General features: G+C 47.3%; 1 protein-coding gene across 1 annotated transcript in view; it reads left to right on the top strand.

The window, feature by feature from the left end:
* TRAPPC12 (trafficking protein particle complex subunit 12) overlaps nt 1–22,798 on the top strand; it is a 1,039,319-nt gene extending 1,016,521 nt beyond the window's left edge. Inside the window, exon 12 of the mRNA XM_078647874.1 lies at nt 22,441–22,798. Within this exon, the coding sequence (XP_078504000.1) occupies nt 22,441–22,683 (243 nt within the window). The 3' untranslated portion in view covers nt 22,684–22,798. The remainder of the gene's footprint in view (nt 1–22,440) is intronic.
* The last annotated feature ends 2,965 nt before the right edge of the window (nt 22,799–25,763 follow it).

The raw sequence follows: 25,763 nt of genomic DNA, 5'->3' as shown, positions 1-25,763 counted from the left end.
TTCCAGCAAGAGTGTTCATGCAGTTGATAGGCATGATGGCCTCCTGCATCTTCATAGTCCCGCACGCGAGGCTACATATGCGTCCGCTCCAAGAATGCTTGGCTCATCAGTGGACTCAGGCTCAAGGACAGTTGAACGACCTAGTGTTGGTGACCGGTCGGGCATACAACTCTCTGCATTGGTGGAATCCACACAACCTTTGCAAGGGCCAACCGTTCCAGGAGCCTGTGCCACAGATTATCCTGACGACGGACGCATCTCTCCAGGGATGGGGAGCCCATGTACTCCACTACACGGTGCAGGGACTATGGACAACGCAGCAAAAGAAGATGCACATCAACTACCTAGAACTGATGGCAATCTTCATGGCGATGAAGGCATTCAGGGTACATCTGTGCAACAAAGTCGTGTTGATCCGGACGGACAACATGACCGCCATGTACTACTTTCAAAAGCGGGGAGGTACACACTCTCCACAGTTGTCTCATCTGGCTCAGAGCGTGTGGAAGTGGGCCATTCAGAGGAACATCTTCCTCATGGCGGAACACCTCCCGGGCAAGGACAATCAGATGGCGGATCTGCTCAGCTGGTACAGCCACCAGATGCACGAGTGGGAGATACATCCATCAGTACTCCGCCCGTACTTCCAGCAGTGGGGTCATCCAGAGATAGACCTATTCGCCACAAGGGAAAACGCAAAATGCCAAAGCTTTGCCGCCAGGTTCCCTCACCCACAGTCGCAGGGCAATGCGATATGGATGAACTGGTCAGGCAGATTTGCGTACGCTTTCCCCACAGCGCCTCTCATACTGCTGGTGGCACGAAAGCTAAAGCAACACTCGATGACACTCATCCTGGTTGCTCCAACGTGGGCACGCCAACCATGGTACACCACGTTTCTAGAACTCTCCGTGGTACCGCATCAAAGGCTACACCTCACACCCAGGCTTTTGACGCAGAGCCGTGGCGACATTCAGCATCCAGATCCGCAACAGCTCAACCTGGCGATCTGGCTCCTGAAGTCTTAGAATTTGGCTACCTTAACTTGCCTCCCGACTGCATGGATATCATACGGGAGGCGAGAAAGCCCACCACCAGAGCTTGCTATGCAGCAAAATGGAAGCGGTTTGTCATTTACTGTGCAGAACACAACATCAACCCGCTAGATGCATCTACTCACGACATCATTTGTTATTTGTTACATCTTTACAAATGCAATCTAGCATATGCTTCCATTCGGATACACTTATCCGCCATAGCGGCTTATCTCCAAAACAGGCAGCATCTCTCCGTTTTCAGAGTGCCTGCCGTTAAAGCTTTTCTGGAAGGACTGAAACGGGTCATTCCTCCCAGGACCCCACCAGCTCCTGTATGGAACCTTAATGTGGTCCTCACCAGGCTGATGGGCCCACCTTTTGAACCTCTGCATTCTTGCGAGGTTCAATTCTTAACATGGAAAGTGGCTTTCCTAATAGCCATCACGTCGCTGCGACGTGTCAGTGAACTCCAAGCGCTCACTGTCCAAGAGCCATTCATACAGATTCACTCTAACAGGGTGGTGCTACGCACTAACCCTAAATTTCTTCCTAAGGTAGTTTCACAGTTCCATGTCAATCAAACTATTGAACTGCCTGTGTTCTTTCAAAACCCAGAGACAGTGGCCGAAAGAATGCTCCACACTCTTGACGTCAAACGAGCTTTGATGTACTACATTGATAGGACCAAAGATTTTAGGAAGACTAAACAACTCTTTGTTGCCTTTTCTGCCCAGCACAAGGGCAACCCCATTTCCAAAGCAGGTATAGCCAGGTGGATCGTTAAGTGTATTCAAATTTGTTACCAAAAAGCTAAACGCACTTTAACGGTCCCCCCCAGAGCCCACTCCACCCGCAAGTTGGGGGCCTCCATGGTTTTCCTTGGTAATATCCCTTTGGAAGACATTTGTAGAGCAGCCACATGGTCTACCCCACACACATTTACTAAACACTACTGCGTATATGTGCACTCCAAGCAGCTGTAGGGCAGGCTGTTCTAAAGACACTTTTTCAAACATCTGCAGCTGGCACAGGCGGCCGCCGATAATGGAGGGACTGCTATGTATTCTATGCTATAGATATGAATTCAGCAGCCCACATGCCTCGAACTGAATATGCTACTTACCAGTATGCATCTGTTCTTGGCATGTAGGGCTGCTGACATTCATATCGCCCGCCCTCCTCCCCGGCGCCTGTAGCGGCTGCAGAATTTACACTTACTCTTAGCATGGTCATCATTTACACTGTTACACTCCATCTTCGCCACAATGGCTAAAAACAATCTGGGGATGGAGCCGATGCCCATGCGCACTGTAGTCCAGGGGAGGAGCCACCTATCTCGTGATACTTCGAAGACTCTTCCAGGACAACAATGTGCAATCATCCGGACCCAACACTAGGCGGCGATCTATGCTATAGATATGAATGTTAGCAGCCCTACATGCCAAGAACAGATGCATACTGGTAAGTAGCATATTCACTCCTCTCCTCCTTCCGCGAACTGGGTCTTCCATGGGCCTCAGTGGCTCGGCCTGGCAGGTCAGCTCCTCCAGGGCTGTCGGTCCGGGCCGCAACTGTTAGGAAGGTCTCAGGCGGCCGCAGGGCACACGTACCCCACGCCCCTGAGATTACTTTACTCCGGGTGCACGTTCACCACTGCACCCTCCGGGTCTCCTCTGGCACGAAGCCACACACAACGCTTATCGGACTCCACGTTTACTCCGAGTGCACGCTCACCAGGCACTCCTTCCTGCTGTCTCATTTGGCACCAAGATACACACACTGTGCTGCAGAGACTCACTTTCCTCCGGTGCACACAATGATAAGCCGATCACCTCCACAGTCCCAGGTTGCACCAAAGCACACACACTGCTTCACTGAGACTTACTCCAGCTCCGGTGCCCCGATATCCAGGCGCTCTTCACCATCACCTTCGGCTGCACCCCGACACGCCGGAGACTCACTCCACTTCCGATGCACACGTTGATCAGGCACTCCTCACCATCGCCTCCTGTGCACCACAACACGCACTATGCGCGTCCGAGACTCGCTCCACCTCCGATGCACACGCCGACCAGGCGCGCTTACCAGCGCCTGAGGTCCACCACAACACGCACCCTACGCGTCCGAGTCTCACTTCAGCTTCGATGCACACGCCGACCAGGCGCTTTTCACTAACGCCTGCGGTGCACCACGACACGCACCCAGCACGTCCGAGACTCACTTTAGCTTTGGTGCATGCATTGACCAGGTGCTCTTCACTAATGCCTCCTGTGCACCACCACACGCACCCAGCACGTCCGAGTCTCACTTCTCCGTGTGTCCAAGATCACAGGGTACACCTTCCGTGGATCTCAAGCTGCCAAAACACGCACCCACCACGTCGCTTGAAATTTCTTTAGAAACTTTTATGTTCCTGTGTTTCCAAACAGGGAGCCAGCTCACCTCGGGCCCTTGGGGTTACAAGACACAGCACAAAGCACAGTCTTTGTCAAGCAGGGGGACCCCAGGCACCAAGCACAGTCCCAACAGCATCTTCCTTGGTTAAAACTGCAGACCAGCCCCAGATCACGAAGCAAGGATTGGTCCTTCCCCAGCAGTCTCTTCAGTTGTCCTTCCTTAGCAGAGGTTCCTCTTGACCACAAAATGGGTCCAAGCCTTTTCAGTCTCAATCCATTTCTGTTTCATTCCAACATTCAGGGGTTTCAGCTCTCATATTTATACCCCTTAATGTATTTGAAGTTCGTTGTGCTCAGGGGTCCCTGACCCTTCTCTAAATCAGGTCCGGGTGTCTCCCTCCCAGTGTCACCTTTCTCCCTTTGATACTGAGGGTCTGGTTACCTAATCACTCAGCAGGAGACAGGTCAATTGTTTTATCGCAGCAGCCCAGGCCTCTTCACCTCCCGTGGTTTCTCCTCGCCTACTCTCCAGATGCAGGTCAGCCTGGTGCCATCTCAACCCCACCCTTGGTTCGAGACCTCCCCCAGCTCCTCTCAGATCCAGACAGTCAATCCACATTCAGCAGAGGCACACAAAAATGCGTAAAGCACAAAGCTCAGCCACTTTCTAAAAGAGTGGTTTCTGAACACACAGTGACAAAACCACTTTCATAGAAAGATGTGTTATGATACTGTGAGTTCATACATACTAAACTTCACCTCTCCATTTTAAACTTATAGGAAACTAGACTAACAAAACACACTATCCAGCCTCCCTCATTCTGTCCTATTGGCAGGATGGCCTTTCACCAGTGAAAACGAAATGGACTGCTTTTCACTGTCAGGACATAGCACACACCTCAGTATATGTCCTGCTTTTTACTTACACTGCACCCTGCCCAGGGCTTACCCAAATCTACCACAGGGGTGCACAATGTGATTGAAAAAGGGAAAGTAAGGCCTGACAAGTGATTGCACTTGTCAGGACAACATGCAAACTTAGCAAACTGCGCGCAGGCCCTACACTGCAGGCCTGAGTTCTCTTCTCCGCGTGCCTTTGCATTACTAGCCCTGGCACACACAGTGCACATCCCTAGGGACTTTACTAGTAAGGCAAACATACCAATCATAGCCAACCAATTACCATTACACTTTACATAGGGAACACTTGTACTTTGACACTGATCAACAGTGGCAAAGTACCCAAAGCATCTAAATTGGCAACTCTGTGTCAATCCGACATCATTTTTGTGTGAAAGACGGATGGCCTCAGGACAAAAAATATTTATGTCAGTGCCCTGATTCTACCCGATCTGTCAGCAGTGATGGACAATGTCAATAACGTTATCCTGTTGGAGAGAGAACGGGCTGTCAGAATATCCAATTGAACCCTTTCCTAGTGTAGGTCCTTTTTCGTGAATTGGGTCCATTCTTCAATTCTTTCTCCTTCCCCTCTTCCCATCTGTTATTGAACGCAATGTTCCGCAGGGATCTGCCTTATCACATCACCTGTTGAACATCTACATTGAGCTTCTGGCCAGACTCATCTACTGACAGGGAATTTAATTCTTTACATGCGCTCACAATGCCTAGCTTATGACCCTGCTGGGAGGGAACATGTTATTGAAAGGCCATTTCCACAGGGGCTGCTGGTTACTCTTGAAAGTGGTGAGGCACATAACAGTAAATGCTTTTGCTTTACAGAAATATAAATAGAAAGGTGCCCTGATCACCTCTGCAATATGAATGCTACAGCTTACTGTGTACACTTCTTAAATATACTTAAACGTACCTTGTTGTCTTCCTATAATATTCGTAGGATTCAGCAACTCAGGCCCAGCTGCAAATTGTTACACAATCTACACCCAACTGGGGTTGAATCCTCTCACCTCACAAGCTGCCTGGCTGAAAACATGTTCATACTGGGGAACACCATCCAAGCCAATCCTTGCACTGCTCCCATGTTGCTTATAATACTAAACAGCATAAGAGCAGTGACAGGAATGGTTATAGCTGGCAAGCACAGCTCTCTGTCGCAGTCCGATGGTGCTGTGTCTTTGCTCTCCCAGCTAGCATTTATTGTGGAAGCCTGAACTGCTCGTCAGGCTGGCGACAGCAAAAACACCGGCCAATCAGACATGCGCAGTTCACTTCACACAGTTTCCCAATCAACTACGTCCTGGCAATAGTAGACACCAGTCTACTGCTTTGCCGGGAGAGAGATTTACGTGGACTCACCGCTAAAATCAGAAAAATGTAATGCCGGTATGACTGAAAAAGTAATTTAGGGAAAAATCGTTCATAGTGAGTGTGCCTGGGATGTAGTGGCTCATGGGAGTGGGGGGGTTGTTGAGGGGTCCATGCCCCAACGCTTCTATGGATGAGCCGCCCCTCTATTTCCAGTTAGGATTGACACTTGTCTGGGAGTGGACTTTGAGCTCAACACATAAGAAAACCTTGGCAGTGGCGGGTGCTCAGTCAAACCAGTGGTTGGATTTATATAGGTCTGGAGAGATGGGATCGTACCCTTCCCTTGTGAATCGGTGATGCTGTGCAGAGTGTCTACAAGAAATTGGCAAAGTCTCATAGGTAAGAGCCAGTGCTATAATGGGCCGGTACTCATCGGTACTGAGTACCGGCACTTCTAAATTTTCGGCGCTTGAGTACCGGAACTTCTCTTTGTCCAAAGAGAGTACCGGTACTCATGGGGATGTAAGCCAACCTCCGTGAAATTGCCATTTACAAAAAAAGCGTAACACAGCTGACACCGAGTGGGTCCGTTTTCCCGAAGCACTCTGATCTCCCCTTTTAATGTGTTAAATGAGCCGCGGCCTGGAGGCATTCATTCAGAGTTGGCAGGAAGTTTGGGAGGGGCCAGACTCACATTGTGATGCCTGATGCAGTGTCCACTCAGGCTCTTTGTAGTCCATAGCACTGTAGGTGTGAGAGCAGGGCCTGCTAACAGGCATATCTCCTGACTCTCGGGAAATCGAAGAGGCAGCTTCCTGCTGGCATAGCAGACTACAGCAGCACTGGTTTGCAACCAGACTGAGAAGGAAGGTGGCGATAGTGATGCTGATACGTGGGATCAAGGTTTTGTAATGAGGGCAACTAATGTACGCGTTTCTAAAATACATGTACTGAAAGCCCTGTCTGGGTGCATGAATGCTGAAATGGTGCCCCTGGCCGAATCCCTTTGCGCTGCCCATAGCCCCGCCCCACCCTCTGGTCCACATCTCAATTTGGTGAGTATGTGCACTTATTATTTCCATTTAAAGCACTGGTAAGAGCTATCTGGCTTTGCCAATGCTTGTTTCTTTTTTACACTGTCAATTCCGAGCTGTTGGTGATCCTAGAAGATGCAGTGTTAACGAATGGCCCTTTCTGACTCAGTGAGTTGAACCTTTGAAATGTACAGCGACTTGCGCGAGTTCAGATCCCTGCAAGGCCGAATTACCTTTCCATACACCCATTATTACAGCGCTTAGAAACGGTAAAAGTGCTGCATGAATGGAAAGCTATAAAAAATATATATATCGTTATAAGGATATAACATGCACAGACAATTGTGTACTTTACAAAAAAGTTGCATACATTTTTCATGCTCAAGTGTCCTGAAAACAGGCACCTCTCCTGGATGGATACGTTGATTGGTGATTCTGTACGTTCAGTGTCTGGCGCCCTGCTTGAGCTTGTAGACTATTGAGTTAATGCTATGGAGTTGATGGAGGTCTGGAATAGAAAATCATTTATACTGTATTTGGGTAATGTCTCCAGTTTTGGGGGGATTTGGGACTGGACGTGGCTGACTATTTTACTTTAAGGGTTATGTAGTCAGGATAACAAATATTTGCAATTGCAAATCTCTGAAGTTCCTAATCACATCCGGCTAGGTTCTTATTCCGAGAAGTTGGTGGTAAACAAATGATTTCTATTGCACCGGCCTTGGACTTCTGTGAGATTAACAACTACAGCGGGGATGGTCACTCTAGTGGCAGCAGAAAAAGAAATACACAACTGATTATCATGTGTCTGGCATGTAGCAGGGCTGGCAGTGTGCCACCAGCTCTGACATGGTCCTAATTTAGTAAAGACTTATTCATTGACTGTCTTGCGTACTTGTTTGTCATTTTTGCGTTTTGAAACAAAGTGCAAATGGGCATTTATTGCAGAACTAAACTGAAGCGATAGATGACAAAGGAAATGAAATCTTTAGATAACAAATGTACGCACCTTTTTTTTTACCCTTTCTTTCCCCCTTTCTTTCCATATAGACCATTTGTACTGTTTTACAAAAAAAGTGATCTTTGTCAGGTACTACTACCCAAAAAGCACTTCCCCTCTATTATCATTGAGAAGTGTTTCTGCATGACATTGCATATTTGTGTTTTAATATAGTCTATTCATTTTATTACCTATTGTCCTTTAAATATGCCGTGCGTTGCACCAAAGGCTTTTGCCCGAAGTTTATTAAATAATCTCGAGATACATTTTAGAAACAATACATAAAGTGTAATTATTTCACAAAAATAAACAGACCATATTTTAATGCAAAGCAAACTAAGTGAGATATCAAGGTCAGACTCCTTATAATATATAGTCCACACAATATGATGATATTCCACTAAAATCACAGAATTTTAACTTGACTAATGTATAGGATGTCTATTAGCTGCAGTGTTTGTGTGAGATACATTTTTGAAAGGTAGCTGATTGTTGGCGCTTCTCCTGCAGTGATTGGTCACCCCTAAGAAGAGGTCTTCAGTTCAGAGAACTTTGTGTTGCCAGCCCTTCAAGGTAGAATAACAGAATTACCTCATTTAACTAGCTTACCAGAAATAGACAAATATTTCTCACCTATGAGGCAAGAATTCCTCAGCATTTTGCATGTTTTCCTTGGATATCTACTTTTTCAGGACTTAACATAGATACCCACGTGGGCGGTTCCATAGTCATGCTATGTTAGAAAGTAAGAGTTCCATTGAAGAGCGCTGGCATCTGTTCACTATTCTTACTGCACCAGCATTACCCGACAGATCATGGGTGGGCTTCTCTCTATTTGGGGCTAGGCTCAAAATGCAGGTTGACTGATACGTTAGCTGCCAAGGATCCATCATATAAAACATTTATTGCGTTGTATTATGTTGGGGACTGACAGATGCCATGGAGAAAGCGATGAACAGCTCCTGTTGACAAAATAGACGACAGGGTGTTCTATTCTTGACCAGGTTGGAAGCAGGCCTTATGCTTTGGAACGTACTCAATAGAAGCGCTTGGTGAAGTGCTTGAAAAAGTATCACACCCGGATGGAGCGCTACACAGTTAAGATTGAAAGTAGTTCAGAGTTTTTGAGTTTGCTCAAAGGACCTTAGATTTACTTGGACTGTTCCACCACATGACAAAGCTATTGTCATGGTGTCAAAGTTGTTGGCGCCAGTTACCAAAGCCCGTCCTCCCATCTTAGGTTCATGCCTACTGGCTAGAGGAAAATGCTTGGGTTTTGAGATGCTCCTCTGCTAGTCTATTTAAGTGACCTTTCGAATTGAACTGGGAAATTGTCCTTTCATTCGTACTGATGGGGATGGTACGCCCAGGTTAATGAAGACTGCTCGCAGGACTTCAGGCCCCTCAAGCCCTAGTATTAATTATTGAATGGGAATATGTGGCCAGTAAAATTGTATGATTCAACGTATGGGCAACACTAGACCCTCAGGCATGCATGTAATTAATCTTTCTGACCTTGAACAAGTAACCTATTTCAGCATTCATGCGAACTTAATATATATTTATGTGTGTGTCTATATTTCAGGTACTTAGATTATTGTTAGCCACTTACTCCTACTCTACGTTCCCTGTCCCATTACTCACTTAATACACTATTGAGGCCTCATCTCGTGCACCAATACAAAGCAACTTCCTTTTTATTCCATTCCTGAACCCAACCCATTTAACTATTGAAGCCAGGGCAGAAGAAATACATCCCTTGTTTTTCTTATGCAATCTCTTTCCATCTTACCTGACTGCGGTCCTGGGCCTGTCTGTTTTAAGATTAGGTAATCACTTATTTTGTTGTATATTTTTTTCTTGTCGTGTTGCATTGGCCCGATGGTAATTGCCAAGCTCGTCTAATTTGTTATTGGGAACCGCTTTTCTGAGTATGTTCTTCTATATATTTGAACGGTGCTCATCCCATATTGTTTGAAAATTTACGGTGCACGTTTCAAACGTGTCTTAATTTCGCGGTGGTAACGGTGCTTTGGCCTGTTTTTAGAACACAGCACCTTTCTTTCAAGGTAGAGCAGGACCGCCTGGCTGAGCGCAACTTATGTGTTGCTTGGCACTGACATATACATTTTTAAGACTGGAGTGTCCTTGCATGGATCTCATCGCCACTGCCCAAAGCAGGAACTGTGCCATACACTTTCCTCAGAATGGTTCCCCGTGGATGCCTTCAGGTTCAGCCGATCACTCAATCTGTTTTAAGCATTTCCACCACGTCAGTAGTCCAAGTGCACAAGGATCGAGCACAGCTCATTCTGATCACCTTCGAAAGGGTGAGAAGGATTTAGTACACCTGTCTGTTGGAACTCGGTACTCGCCCACTGTTCCCTCTGCTGGACGGGGTGGACCTGCTTTCATAGCAGGGTGGCCAGGTCTTTCAACCAAACCCCCAAATAAATTGGCTGAATGGACGGGTAATGAGCAGTCTTGATAGAGTCCATCGGGTTCCGCAGCTGCTTGCAGATTTTGTCTTGGGTGTAAGAAAACTTCAGCAAGGGCTTTCTCCTGTCCGAAATGTATCGGGGTATTAAAAATCAGCATTTAGTTTGAGTACACAGACATGATGAACTATCTGTTAGAAGATGGATAGGAGACACATATGAATGATAAACTGAAATGAAGAACATTGTCAAGGGTATTGGAGCAGGATTGGTTGTTACAGCATCAAAACAGGGTGGTGTACTATTGAGTGCCATCCATATTATGCATAGGGAGACACTAACCAAGGATTGGTGAGTGCACTTGAGTACTTGCTGCATATGAAACATTGTTAAATAGGGAGTGCAACCAAGTAGGTACTAAACAGAGATTTTTTTTTTTTACTAAAAGTGAGTTTCAGCATCAGATTTTCTGTTGTGTTACATCTTTGCAGACTGTACTAATGTCCTTGTTCCTCCCTTTTGCAAGGACTTTGGCAGCAGTAAATCCTATTTAGTTTTTTTCACTTATTTTCATATCTCTTGCACAATTGTCTCTTAAATATTTCCATGAACTATGCTGTGGTGATATCCTTGAAGCTTGCTTCAAAGTTGATGTTTTTATTGATGAGGGAGTTCTGCAGAGATAATTCTTTACTTTGCATCACCTACCCGTAAGTCACCTTTTTTATCAAGAGATGTTTCATATTGCATTAGGTAGTTTCCCAATGGGATTGTAAAGCACAAAACAACACAGTAACTTTGATTGTCACCTAGTGTCTGTCACTGATGATTTACAAGACTTTGTGGAGGGATAATAAAAGATATTGTTTCTAAATATTGAAATCTGAATATATCAAATGTACCTGCTGAGTCTTCAAAGCCGCCCAATCCCGAGCCCAGTCATAATACTGCGTGGAGATCTTGGTCTTTCCTTTTACTTCTCCTTCAGTGTTAGTGACCCCGTCACCCCCAAAGAAATAATTTAGATTGGAGGTCAAGTGTCACTGCTGAGCTGTCCAACACATTGAAGTCTTGTGACTTTCCATAAACGTGACAAAACTCGATATGTTTAAAAGGCAATCCAACCATGAACTTCAAAATCTGTGCAGTGACCAGTGAACTCTACTTCCAACAGAGTCCCACAGGGCTTCACCTTGATGTAGTAGTCTGCACATGTTACCTCTAAACTTCACTTATCCGGATTTCTTGGCCGTGACTTGCAGGATGACCACCTCAGTAAAGAAAGTCCAGAGTTGTCCAGACATCTTTTTTTGGGCTCAAGTTGCCTAAGCCCTCCTCTACACCAGCTATCCGGGGGCTTCTTCTGAGACTCCAGTGGGATAGCCAGCTACCAAGGCCTTTTGCTTTTCAACCACCAATGTTCTTTGCTCTGACAATGCCACGGCTTTGCCATTGGTTCAGCATACACAGTGTTAGAGCTTAAAAATGTCGGGAACTCTCTCTCTCTGACTCTTTAAGGTACTTAATGATGTACACAAACAATTAGGGACACATTTCATGTGTGTAAAATCCCGATTCAACTGCTTTACAAACTGTTTTAGGGTATCTAAAACCAGCATGTAGAATTGTACCAACATCTTACAAATGAAGAGCTTCTCATGCCTACACTGATGGTGCTCAAATCGAATTGTAAGCACTATGCTTCACATAGAAATCTATGACTAATGCCATGTTTTCATACTTCTGGAATGTGCTGATCCATTTCCCTTTCAGCAGATCCCTACAACCCGCTTGCCTACTTACACTGAAAGAATTACCCACCAAATACTTAAGACTCCTATCAAGCACCTAAAGTGCCTTGCGTTCAAACGAAGGTGCTACATTTTAATGTTTAACCTACCCCGAAATTGTAGCAGTTCCTTCACTGGTTCATACATTTAGAGCATAAGATCATAAACACACATGTTCACAATGTCATTTCGGTCCCAGCTCGTCCACATTTTGTCACCTATAGTTTAGAAGGCAAACAGTGAACCCTTTCATAGGTCTTATCATCAAAGAATGCCTAGGGGAGGACATTTGATGCCAGCCCTACCAATTCTGTCCTTAATGCAACACCATATTCCTGTGGTTGAATCAGCACAATGTCTGCAACCTTTGCTTCCCTACTAACCACGATGACACCTCCTACGCCACCTTCAACTTTAAGAACACTCTGAAGAAGAAGAAAGAGAGATGCTGGGCCTCTCATAAGAGGTGGTGGCAACCCTCGCATCTTCAGAGAATTAACCCAGCTCAAGGCTGACAAAGAAGCAGGCCACTCAGGCTTTTCCACTGTGCAGGGCACATCATGCCCCCCCAGTCTTCTGCTAAGACTCCGATAAGGAGCATGATGAAACTTAAGCTCTGGCTTAGAAACCTTCTGGCTCCCACACCAGGATTTAGGCCCTCAGGTCGACAAGATGCTTGATGAAATAAAACAAGCATTGGCATAGCCAATAGGTCTCGCCTTTGGGACCTTATAAGTATTTAATTATGCAGCACAAGATCCTTGGTGCAACATCAACTGTTGCATGGCTAAACACTTATAACGGCTGCGGGAACTAGGATAATAAAATTCCCCAAATTATCAAATTAAACGTTCTCATCATGCGCGCTGCGTAGGCGAGACCTAAAAAGCAAGGCCACCAAGTCTATATGTGCCCTCAAGGCCTCTACCACAAACATTGCATTTTGGAGACAGCAGTTCCGAGGGGGATCTAAGACCACTACGCCTAGTAAGGTGCAAAGTTATCATACACCGCCCTTTCAGGACACCCAGACAAGCAAGGGCTACACCTGGGAGGTTACAGGAGTAACAGCCAAGGCAAAGGTAAAAGCAGCTTCACCAGGGTGCACCACTCCATCCTATCAATAACTTGCCATTACCCCTCTACACCTTATTGCACAAAACGTGTCATGAGAGACTAGGGGATTTCTTTCCCCACTGCGATGTACTCAGTCAAAACCTCCTCCTGCATCTCGTAGAGGTATAGGCACTATGCCTCAACATCATTTTGTCCAATGAGTGTACTACCTGCAGGACCTCAGGCGCCTCAATCGCTACATTCAGTCAGAGTACTTCCACATGACCACCGTCCAGGAGGTCATAACGCCGCTTCAACAAGAGGCCTTTATGATGGCTCTGGATCTGAAGGATGCCTACTTTTTTATGCCCATCCACCATCGGTACCATAGCTTTGTGGTAAGTGGACAAAACTACCTGTGCAGTCCTCTGCTCTTTGAGGTCACTATGGCAGTACGGGGTTTACAAAGTACCTGGCAGTGGTGGCCATGCATCAGCCAGAAATTCCATCCACGTCTTCTTGTATTTAGATGACTGGCTGATAGAGAGCAGCAGCAGGTAACAAAGCCTAGCCCACAATCTTCAAACACAACAAATTCAGCCCTTTCTAAGTTCCCTCCTGAATGCTGTTACAAGAAAAGCATACCCCAACAAACAGATGGCATTTAACAGCTGCTGCCTCTTTTTCAAACAAAATGTCCTCTTACGGTAAGGACCATAATGAAACTGTGTGGGATGATAGAGCCTCATTCATTGCTATTGTACAGTTTGAAAGACTCCATGTGTGCTCCCTGCAAGAGTGTGATGCATGACAGTGGCATAAGCGGTAGGTCAATGGGAAGATCTAGTGTCTGTAAACGCCCATACTTAGTGCTCTCTGCGTTGGTGTAGGCCTTTTCTCAACCCTCTCCTACAAGTGACCATTAACGTCTTAGTGTTGGGATGGGGGCCACATCTCAATCACATCTGTGTCCAAGGCATAGGGACTCACAAGCAACAGGGCTGTCGCATCAATTACCTTGAACTCCTAGAGGTTAGTTTAGCCCTCAAGAGTCTTCCTCAAACTCATCTAGTGGAAGAGAATCCGAATAAGGACAGACAGAATGGCGACCATGTACTGCATTCAGAATGGGGGGATGCGGGGGACTAACTCTCCACTGCTGTCTGCACTGGCTCAGGAGTTCTGGTGGTGGGCGGTCTGCATCAAGAACCATCTGTCAGCTGAGGGATTGTCGAGGGCGAACAACCAATTTGAAGGTCTACTCAGCGGATCACATCAAGTCTGCTAGTGGAAATCCATTCACAAATCCTCTAAAGGTACCTTCATTTGTGGGGCACATCCATAAATTCAAAATTCGTAGCCTCCAGGTACACACAGTACATGGGCATTTCACTATGGATGAATTGGTCAGCGATATTTGTCTACACTTTTCCCCCTCTCATCGGAAATGTGTTGAGGAAGATGAGACAGGTGGCCATGACACTCAACTTTGTGTCCCCACCTGGGCCAGGCAACCTTGGTACTCCATGCTGCAAGACATGTCCATCGGCCCGCATGAGAAACTGCTGCTGAGTGAGGCCTGACTTTCTCACTCAACAACCGGGTCTACTCAGACACCCAGATCTAATAAAGCTCAACACAGCAATTTGGCTCCTGTGGTCCAAGTGTTTGGTATCGTGGCCTCCTGGAGAAGTGAATGCTTATACTGCGAAAAGTGCACAAATGCACCAACCGTGCATGCTTTGTTGCAAGTGGCAAATATGTGTCTAATTATGCAGCTCCAAGTAAATAACCCCATTTTAAGCTCTCTATTCTAGTTATCTTTTGCTACGGCCTACACTTGCAAAAAGCAGTCTAGAATACATCACCATGTGCTTAAACTTAGCCACAGTTGCAGTGTATATGCAAAATAGGGAACAAACGTTCATCTTCAAAATCCTGTTGCAATGGCCTTCACAGAGGAGCTTAAGAGACCATCCCCTGCTAGAACACCTCCTACTCAAGTGTGGAATCTCAACATAGTCCTTACACAGCTTATGGGTTGACCCTTTTAACCCATTCAGTCCTGTTACTTATGGTTTCTGTCATGTGAGGTAGCTTTTCTAATAGCAATAACCGTGTTTAGGCATATTAGCCAGCTTTATGCCCTAACAATCTAGGAATTTTTCCTTAGGTCTGTCCAGGGTAGTCTCACCTTCCCACGTCACGTCAATAAGTCTGTTGAGCTGCCGTCTTCTTCCCACAAGCAGACTCGGTAGCGGAACCGGCCTTACACACTCTAAATCTTAAAAGGTCGCTCATGTACTATATAGACCGGATCAAGTCTTTTTGTAAAACAAATCAGATTTTTGTGGCCTTTGCCAAACCCTACAAGGGTCACCGTATCTCTAAAACCGATATTATGACATGGATTGGTAAGTGCATCCAGACTTGTTATGCTAAGGCGACACGCACACTTCCAGTGCCCTCAGGGTATACTCCATGTAAAAAAAGAATGCTACCATGGCTTTCCTTGGAAACATCCTGCTAGCCGACACCTGCGAAGTTGCCACTTGTTCCTCATCACACATGTTTACTAACCACTACTGTGTGACAAATTTTGCCCGGCAATGGTTTACCAAATTGTGTCAAGCGTTTTGTTCCAAACATCTGCATCATCAGCCCACTAACCACCCCTTTTGGGACACTGCTTTACAGTCTATACAGGTATGCATGCTCTAAACGGAAAATGTTACTTATCCTCTAAGCATCTCTGTGTAGTGCTGTAGATTCACATGTCCCTCACCCTCTTTCCCGAAAGCAGGTGATGATCACAGATATTTCTCTTACTTTCATTTCACTTGTATATCACAATGCACGGTACACGTGTTTTCAATACTATGTAACATTAACACAACTTACCCGCTAGATTGAAGACAATCTGAGGTGGAGATTGTTTTCTTGTGCATTCTACACTATGGAAGGAGAGTCGCAACAGATCTTATGACTATAACTTACAACTTCCAAGCGCGATACTAGATGACAGGCGTTTGCAGAGAATGTGAATACAGCTCTAAAAGCTACGAACAGCGTAGCTCTGCGTACTGACCTTGGGGACCTCCATGATGGCGAGTGATTCGGCCAGACCCCTTAAGATTTTATCACTCAATGTTAAGGGCCTTAACTCGCCCAATAAGCGTCAACAGCTCTGGCATTACTTCCTGCAGCATGACCCGGACATCATTTTCATTCAGGAGACCCACCTTCTCCAGGCAGATACAAAACGCATGGCGCACCCTAGATACCCCCTCCAATTCTGGGCTTCGGCAGATACGAAAACGGCTGGGGTGGCGGTTTTGTGCAAAGCTGGCATCAGGCGGGGCACTGACAAGCTCTTCCGGGGTGGTGACGGTCGCTTCCTCAAGGTTTCGGTCGAGGTAGGCTCCCGCCGTCTTACGTTGTGCAATGTGTATGCGCCCAACCTGGCACAGGATCGCTTCATTCGGGACCTCTTACATGCTCACGTCCTTCGGGGCGGACCCTCGCTCATCTTAGGGGGCGACCTTAATTTGGTGTGGTGCCCTGCGCTGGACCGGAGTGCGGGCTCCTTTCATGGATCGGGGGCGATGTCCTCAGCGCTGCGTAAACAGTTGGGCGACTTGGGTCTCTTCGACGCTTGGCGCTACTTCTTCCCCGACAAACGGGACTACTCTTTTTATTCGAGTGCGCATCGCTCTTATTCCCGCATCGATCACTTGTTCGTATCGCATGACTTGATATGTGACGTGGTGGATGTGGACATGTCGGACATTTCCATCTCGGACCATGCGCACGTGGAGTTACGCCTCCGAGACCTGCGGAGTGGTCCCCCCAGGGAATGAAAGTGGCGCCTGCCCCCTCACCTCCTCAGAGATACTGCGGCGGTAGATGACATCCGCACGGCCATCGCCTCCTACTTTGAGTTTAACGATCTGCCGAAAACGCCGTTCCCGGTAGTGTGGGACGCCTTCAAGGCTACTATTCGGGGTCATATCACTTCTCTTGAGATAGCGAGAGCGCGAGAAAGACGGGCAGTGGAGGAGGGCCTGGTGGTGGCCTTGAGGGAGGCGGAGGCGCGACACCAAGAGGGGTCCACTCTGAAAGCGCGGAGGCATCTGGCGAACCTGCGGGGGCAATTGCGCAAGCTACGTGCGAACCGTGCGGAGAAATCTCTATTAGCATTAAAGCGCGTACATTTTGACGGTGGGGACAAGGTGGGGAAGCTTCTGGCGAGACGTCTGAGGGTCAAGGCGGCCAGATCCCACATAGCAAACGTGCTGCTCCCGGACGGGTCTCGGGCAACGGCGATGGAGGCTAAACTGCAGGCGTTCAGGGACTATTACGCCTCCTTGTACACGGCAGACCCAGCCGGCGCTACCCCGCCGGAGGAGGTCCTGGAACACTACGGCGGGACGCGCTTGCATCCCGACGTGGCGGGTAGGTTGGAGGAGCCGCTTTCACTTGCCGAGGTGACTGAGGCCATCAAGGATCTGAACTTGGGAAAGACGCCGGGCCCTGACGGCCTACCGCTTTCTTTTTACCGGATCTTCCGGGAGCAGCTAGGTCCTTATCTCCTCAGGCTTTTTGCTTCCTTCGATGGTGGCCAGGGTCCCTCCCCGGACATGGGGATGGCGGAAATAGCTCTAATCCCTAAGCCTGGGAAAGATCCGGCGCTTTGCTCGTCATATCGCCCGATTACGCTGCTCAATACTGATTTTAAAATTTACACGAAGATGCTGGCTAAGAGACTTGACCCCCACATGCCGGAACTCGTGGACCCTGATCAGGTGGGCTTCATCCGGGGCCGCCAAGGGGCAGACAACGTGCGGAGATTGGCACACTTGGTAGGGAAGGTGCATCATTGGCACATTCCGGCGTGCCTCCTGTCACTAGACGCTGAGAAGGCGTTTGACCGCATGGATTGGGGGTTCCTCCAGGCGGTCCTCTGCAGGATAGGTCTCGGCCCAAGGATGGTAGCCAGGATCATGGCACCTTATGTGGAGCCGAGGGCAAGGGTCAGGGTGAATGGGAGGTTGACAGATCCGTTTGCCATTGGCAGAGGGACACGGCAGGGCTGCCCTCTCTCGCCATTGCTGTTCGCCCTGGCGATTGAACCACTGGCGGACCTGATCAGGCGACACCCGGACATCTGCGGCGTTCAGATGGGGGGGCAGACCCATAAGGTGGCGTTATACGCAGACGACCTTATCCTCACTCTAACGGAACCGCGACGGTCCTTGCCGGCGCTTCATGAGGTGCTCTGTTCCTTCGAAGGCGCCTCAGGTTTAAAAATTAATCACGATAAATCGTGGGTGCTTAACCTCACGATCCCTCCGACCGAGGTTCCCCCCCTGGAGGTGCTGTGCCCGTACCGGTGGACGGACCAGCATATCCGATACCTCGGCCTCTCCCTGACTCCCTCTTTGAACGGCTGGTCGGCACTCAACTGGGCGGAATGCCGCAAATCAGTTCTCGCTGACCTGCAACAGTGGAAACCTCTTACCCCCTCGTGGCTGGGCAGATTGAATGCGGTCAAAATGTCTATCCTGCCTAAAATACTCTACCTGTTCCAATGCCTTCCTACGCCCATCCCTCTGCCGAAGATTAGAGCCTTGCAAAGGGACTGTACTAAATTCATCTGGGGGGGCAAGAGACCCCGCTTCTCCCAGACACTCCTCATGGCCCCGCGGGATCGTGGAGGGCTGGGATGCCCAAATCTGGTGGACTATTACTGGGCCGCCCACTTGCGGTTTGTCATTGAATGGGGTGTTCGACGGAGTGAGAAGGGGTGGCTGCATCTGGACCGGGCGGTCACGGGTCGCACGATCTGGAACCTCGCTTGGACCCATAGGGCGGGAAGGGCCCCTAGCGCTTATTTGGCGGTTCCCACTAGAACGGTCCTGGACGTGTGGGACAGGGTGGCGGTGCGAAAGGGCCTGACGACTTTCCCCTCACCCCACACCCCCATAGAGGATAATCCGTGGTTCCCGCCGGCTAATCACACTACCGCCTTTCGCCGGTGGACGCGTGAAGACTGCAAAGTCCTTACGGATCTCTTTGACGGCAGCTCCATTAAGTCCTTTGGCCATTGTAGAGAGGAGTTCCATCTTCCCCCAGAGGCTGAATTACAGTTTCTGCAGTTGCGTCACTGGGCCCTGTCGGATGCGATGTACCCGGGGGCCACTCGGGCCTTCACCCCATTCGAGAAGCTGGCCCGCTCCGGTGCGGGCGCGAAGGGCCTTATATCAAAAATTTATCAGATTCTGCAACATCCTTCCGCACCCCCTGTACACCCGTATCAACGTCGTTGGCAGGAGACTCTAGGTGCTGATATTGACCAGGCGCAGTGGACCCGCCTCTGGAGGGATGTTCCTAAGGTGTACCGCAGTGTGCCGCAACAGGAAAATGCGTACAAGGTAATGACGCTGTGGTATTATACGCCCCAACGACTGCACAAGATGTTTCCCTCTGTGTCGCCCGGTTGTTGGAGATGCAATCATGTGCCAGGTGACTTCATGCACATTTGGTGGACCTGCCCAGTAATCGCTATCTTTTGGAAGGAGGTGTTGAGCCACATTCGGGGGGTGCTGGGATTTCCCCTGCCTGATGCTGCTAGCACGATACTGCTGGGACTCAAGCCTGTTGACCTGCTGGCCCTGACCCGCAGTGATTGGACCTTAGCGATGCAAATGTTGGGTGCCGCCAGGCAACTTATTGCTCTATACTGGAAGAAGGTGGAGGCCCCCCCTCTAGCTGTGTGGTTCGGCAGACTGTGGCATGTCATTACTATGGAATTGCTCTCGGCCAGGCTGCAGTCTCGCACGACCCGCTTTGAAAAGGTTTGGAGGCCACTAGTGGCTTACCTTTGCAGGAGCGAATACGCTAGGAATATGCCCCCATCGCTGCGAGCATTGCAATTGGTGGAAGATGCGGCGCTCCCCTATGCTCCTCGCAATTTGTAACGCCCCCACTGCAGCGACTGTCTCCTCTACTTCCGCCCTACTCCTCCCCTGCTCTTCTTCTCTTCACCTTCTAACCTCTGCTTTCCTCTTTTGACGGCCTTCTCTTGGGCCTCTGGTTGACTGTTGGGCCCCTGGGGCCGGTTACTTGTTTCTGTTTGATATGTTTGCATTTGCCCGCTCCGCGGGAAGATTTGTGAGGCGGGGTATCACTGGGGTGTGCCGGGCAGCGCTTTTTGGCCCCCTTCTTGATCGACTTCGTGGGATCTTGCTGGACTTTGATGTGCAGATCGATGAGTGCGATTGGACGTTCCGATTTATGCAAACTTCGCACCACGAATTCTTTCACGCGGCCGGCCCCATGAGGGTTGTAGGCTTATCGCTGTGTCACTGTGACCCTTTTCTTATGTGTGTCTCGAACTGAGGCTTAATAAACAGAAGTTGAAATAAAAGCTACGAACAAATGCTTACAGTGTAAAAATGTTCGTTCTGCCAACCTTTCAGATAGCACTGACTGATCATGTGAGTGATGCAATTCTTTGGCAGGCTTTTTTTTAGAATAAAGTTTATATTATCTATTCAAATTTCTCTGCTACGGTGGGGCGGCCTGAGGATCCTCCAGATTACACTTTGTCATTTCCTAGGACCAACTTCCAACTAGAGCGGTTTCCACCCTGGAGCAAATTCAGGGGTTTCTAGAACAGGCTAAGTCAGGCTTTCCACTTGACCTGCGCCCCCCTTCTATTATGGCCAGCTTTTCCAGTTCTATGGCTACGGCCATTATGTCCCTCTCTGGAATCAGCTACTGTTCCAGGAGCTTGGAAAACTGCTCAAATCTCCCTGCTCTGAAAGAAACCTAATGCAGATCTTGGACACCCATTTAACTACTTCCCTATCTCGTTGCTCCCTCTCTAAAGTAACATTTTGGAAAATATAATAAACAAGCAGCTGGTGACTGTGGAACAGCATGAGATTCTGTATCCCTCTCAGTCCGGTTTCAGAGCTTACCACAATACTGAAATTGTGCTGGTCTCGAAAAGCATCAGACTGTCCCTGGATGCTGGCACAGCGGCGATGCTTGTGCTGTTAGATCTATCAGCAGCCTTCGATACTGTTATCCATACAATATTGATTCACAGGTTGAATGTTATAGGCATTCATGGTAAAGCACTTCAATGGTTTACCAACTTTTTGAAACACCGGACTCAAACGATTACTCTAGACTGTTTTAAGTAACGCACAATGTGCATTGACAAGGGGGTTCCGCAGGTTTCCTCATTGAGCCCCATTTTATTTAACATCTTTGTTGCCCCCTGGGCACAGATTGTCATAACATGTGGCTTTGAAATAATATCTTATGCAAATGGCACTCAGTCCTCTCTTTTGGGAAGGACCTGGACAGTGTCAAAGCCCGTTTTTCTGACTGCATGAGGAAAATAGTAGTCTGGATGTCTAGCAATTTTCTGCAACTAAATGGGGATAAAACTGAGATACTGTTGTTGGGTAAAGCTCAACAGCTTTGGTCCTGCAATGGGTGGCCCTCTGATCTCGGGTTGGCCCCACCCCCCAAGCAAGTGGGAAAAAATCTGGTCATAAAGCTGGATCACACTCTGTCCATGAAGACCATGTCGCGACTGCGTACAAAACCTGCTTTGCTACCAGGCGCCCATTGAAAAAAAGCTTTTTCGTGGCTTCCTCCGGCCTCTAGGAAAACTTTGAATACAGTCACTTGGACTATGGAAATACCTTGCTTGTGGCTGCTAATGAAACAATAATGTCGAAATTACAGGGTGTACAGAACACAGCGGCCAGATTCGTATATATTCTTCCTTCTGGCTCTTCTTATGCCCCTATCCTAAGTGTTCTGCACAAGTTGCCAGTCAGGAAGCGTGTGCAATTCAAGGTATGTTGTCTCGCCCACAAAGCACTGACTTACAAAGGCCCAATCTATTTGCAGAGTAGGCTCGGCCTTCGCTGTCCTGTCAGACTGCTCAGATCAAAGGACTAAGCCCTACTCCGGACTCCTCGAACCTGAACCTCGAGATTTGGCAGAAGGTTCGTCTCGTACCTAGCTCCTTTCTATTGAAACAGACTGCCATTACACATTCAACCATGTACGCAGCAGGATAAATTAAAAAAAACGTTTAAAGACATGGCTGTTTTAGTTTACTAGCCTATCCTGATAAAGTACAGCTCCGAGATATACTTTCGGTTATGGTCTTTGCGCTATACCATGTATTCATAACATAACTTCAGATGTAGCATAGAGTAATTAATATGAAAGCATATTATTTTTCAAAGCGTGACCTTTTTGAGTTGCCACCACTGCTGCTCAGCTGTAATTTCTTATGCAAGTGAAAGCAAAGTACAGTTTCTCCTAATTCACCTGCAAAATAACACTTTTTAAAAATGGTTTTTTTTTTGCATTTCAAGAATAGTTCCATTCCTATTAATAATTTCCACTTGTGCTCTTTTTCTCGTAGGCGAATAACAACGCGGCGGTGTGCCTGCTGTACCTGGGCAGGTTGAAGGACTCCCTCCGGCAGCTGGAGGGCCTGGTCCAGCACGACCCCGAGCACTACCTGCACGAGAGCGTGCTCTTCAATCTGACCACCATGTACGAGCTGGAGTCGTCCCGCAGCATGCAGAAGAAGCAGGCGCTGCTCGAGGCCGTGGCTGTCAAGGAGGGCGACAGCTTCAACACGCAGTGTCTGAAGCTGGTGTAGAGGCGGCGCGGCGCTCGCGCTGCTCCGGCTCGAGTATTTATGAGAGACTGTATATAGTGCTGATAATTTGTAAATGCTGTTCTTACGGATAAAATAAATTCAGTATTAATGCTCATTCCGAATGAGTTGATTTTTCAATCATTTTGTCTGAGTCTCCTGCAAAAATTCCAGTAATCAATGCTATCAGTGTCTCAGATTCTCCTTCCTAAAATGAAATAACCGACTGTTAATGACACGTCTGTGTCTACAAGAATTCCATGATAATCAGTGCATTAACAAACAAAGAGCTCAGTGCTGGAACTAATTTGAAATCTGATCTGATGAGGGTTGTGTACAGCGCTTAATTTGTGCCGGAAAATCAGTCAGTTGAGTAGACAGGAACTTTGCAGGAACACTTCAACATTTTCGCTCTTTCATATTCTTTTCCAATCCAAGCCCTGGGGTAACCCCAGGCACCAATAATAAATATGAGCACCGTAGTGCTGGACACTCTGAATGCCTCCAAAGATCCCACACCCCACCTTCCCTCGAGCTGCCTGCAACTAATCAGACTTAATAACCCCACCAGGCGAAGACAGCCTCTTCCACTTCCCCATCCATCCTCCAGTTATTGCCCACTCCTTTGTCAGATAATATTGGAGACTTTAAAAGGAAAAATGTAAATAGTTGTGCCCGTTTAAAAAAGTTGGGGTGAAGTAGATGGGCAATATTCAGAAAACATTGGCAAAGCAAGTAGGTCTCACCTGTGTGAGATCTATTGGATTTGGTAATGTGTTTTAGCCAATTTGTATACCAGTGTGGCTGCCGTTCAATATGGCTAAAAGTGAGTGGGGTAAATAAGGGTACATTGAGGTGGGTAGATTGGGTCAGATTGTGGTGAGGTAGATTGGTGTGGGGAACAGTAGGGCAGGGTACTTTGGGGTGGGCAGATTGGAGTTAGGGAGATTGGGGTAGGTAGGAATAGATTGGAGTGGGGTAGATAGGAGTATATATGAGTAGATTGGAGTGGGGTGGAGTGTGGTAGAGTGTGGTAGATTGGAGTGGGGTATTTTGGAGTGGGGTTGATTGGAGTGGGGTAAAGTGGGGCACATTGGGATGGAGTAGATTGGAGTGTGGTAGAGAGGGGTGGGGTAGAATGGAGTGGGAAAGATTGGGGTATTTTGAATGGGGTAGACTGAAGTGGAGTAGATTGGGATAAACGGAATTGGGGTACACTGGAATGGGATAAATTGGAGTGGAGCAGGGAGGGGTAGAGTGGGGTAGATTGTAATGGGGCATAATGGGGTGGGGAGACTGGGGTACACTGAGATAGAATCGGTGGGATAGATTGGAGTGGGGTATATTGTGGTAGACTAGTGATGTAAATTGGGGTAGATTAGAGTGGGGTAAATTGGAGATGATGAAGATTAGAGTAATTTGGAGTGGTGTAGGTTGAAGTGAGGTAGTTCGGGGCAGATAAAAGTGGGGTGGAGAAGGGTAGATTGGAGCAGGATGGACGGTGAAGAAAGAGAACAGTGTCACGTAGAGGAAAGGGAAGAAGCAGTGTCATGAAGATGAAGGGGCAGTAAGAGGGAGGGCTCACGGTGCCATGAGAAGTGGGAGCATTATTAGGATGAAGTGCACGTTCCTCTTATCAAAAGCATTGTGGGCAATTTGTTTTGAAAAGTGAAAAAAAGACTTTTCTGTCCCAGTACACATTTATCTTATTGCAGGTACATGTAGAAAAACCCAAATATCCAGTTTCAAATGCTTGGGAGCTGTTTAAAAGTATGTATTTTGTTAATACATTTTATGTAATTTGTTCTCTATGCTTAAAATGTGTGTTGCTCAAGACAAACAACTGTAATATTTTTCAAATTCTATTTCACTGCATATCAGCTTCACTTCTTACTAATCCTAACTGCAATGTTGAGCAACTTTTCCAGGGTTCATTTGCATGCTCATAATGCCATGTGCTCTGATTGCTGACTTAAGCGGCTTTCTCCTTTTTTAATTGCCTGTTTGCCACATCAGCAGTATGTTTGGAAATTGCCAGTTGACAGCGCAGATTGCATGAGCAGTGAGCTCCAGTTTTCAAAATCACTCTCACTTTAAAATATTTTCAGAATAGGGCATTATATACTGTTCTGTTCGACTTGTTAATGCCCACATTCTGCCTGCATTGCAGCCTCTACCACTTCCAAGTGTGAAGGGGAAGCAAGAACAGCTATTGAGAAGGAGGGTGTGGGGTTCGGGGGAAATAACTTGGAACAACAAGTCAGTGGCATTTGCATGTTTCTTATTGTGAAAGAAATTAGAACGGCACTAGTGTGGAGTGCTTAAACACAATTAAAGGGCAATGGGGGGGTGAGACAGAAAAGTGTGAATAAAACTCCTATGGTGTACGTAATCATAATTAAAAAAGTAGCTCCCAAAAGAGACAAGTACTTGATCTATGCTTTAGGGGAGGGCAAAACACCAGAAGAGGCATGACACATGCATACCATGGGAAACTGCAACAAAGGCTATGAGAGTGACGTTGCAGCTAACAAATGGTAAACCTGTTGGTGGGCTGTATTCCACTAACTGTAAATGTCTTGAAGAGAGAGCGCATGCGCTGTCTAGCCATGACCTAAAAACGATCATTAGAAGGGGTGCCAGTAACAGCATTGAAAGTAATGCTGCTACCAAAATGCCAAGAAGTTTTCAAGCTACAATCTACTATGACTTTGTGACTATCCTGTGTAAGAAAGGTTGTTCGTTATGGCCAAACATGATTTACTAATACAGATATGAGTGGCATGCTTTCATGGTAAATAGGCACAGAGTTTTGAGTTATGTTGAATGGAAAGTAACACGTGATGATCTGTGTATTCTTCAATACCTATTTCTCATTCTGAGCATTCCCAGTTAACTATTCCTTCACTACTTTTACTATAAATAATGCAATGAACACCAGGCCTATGGGTTCTCTTTGCTTTTATCATGTTTCTTTTACTGAATCAAACATTATTGTCAATATTAAACTGACACCCCGCATAGCCTTAAACCTACTCACAACTATACAGCTCACAGCTAGGATTTTTTTCCCCATTCTGATC

This window comes from Lissotriton helveticus, chromosome 6, assembly GCF_964261635.1.
Source record: "Lissotriton helveticus chromosome 6, aLisHel1.1, whole genome shotgun sequence".
Lineage (NCBI taxonomy): Eukaryota > Metazoa > Chordata > Amphibia > Caudata > Salamandridae > Lissotriton > Lissotriton helveticus.
The sequence above is the reverse complement of the archived record's forward strand: the minus strand, read 5'-3'. Positions and strand labels throughout refer to the sequence as shown.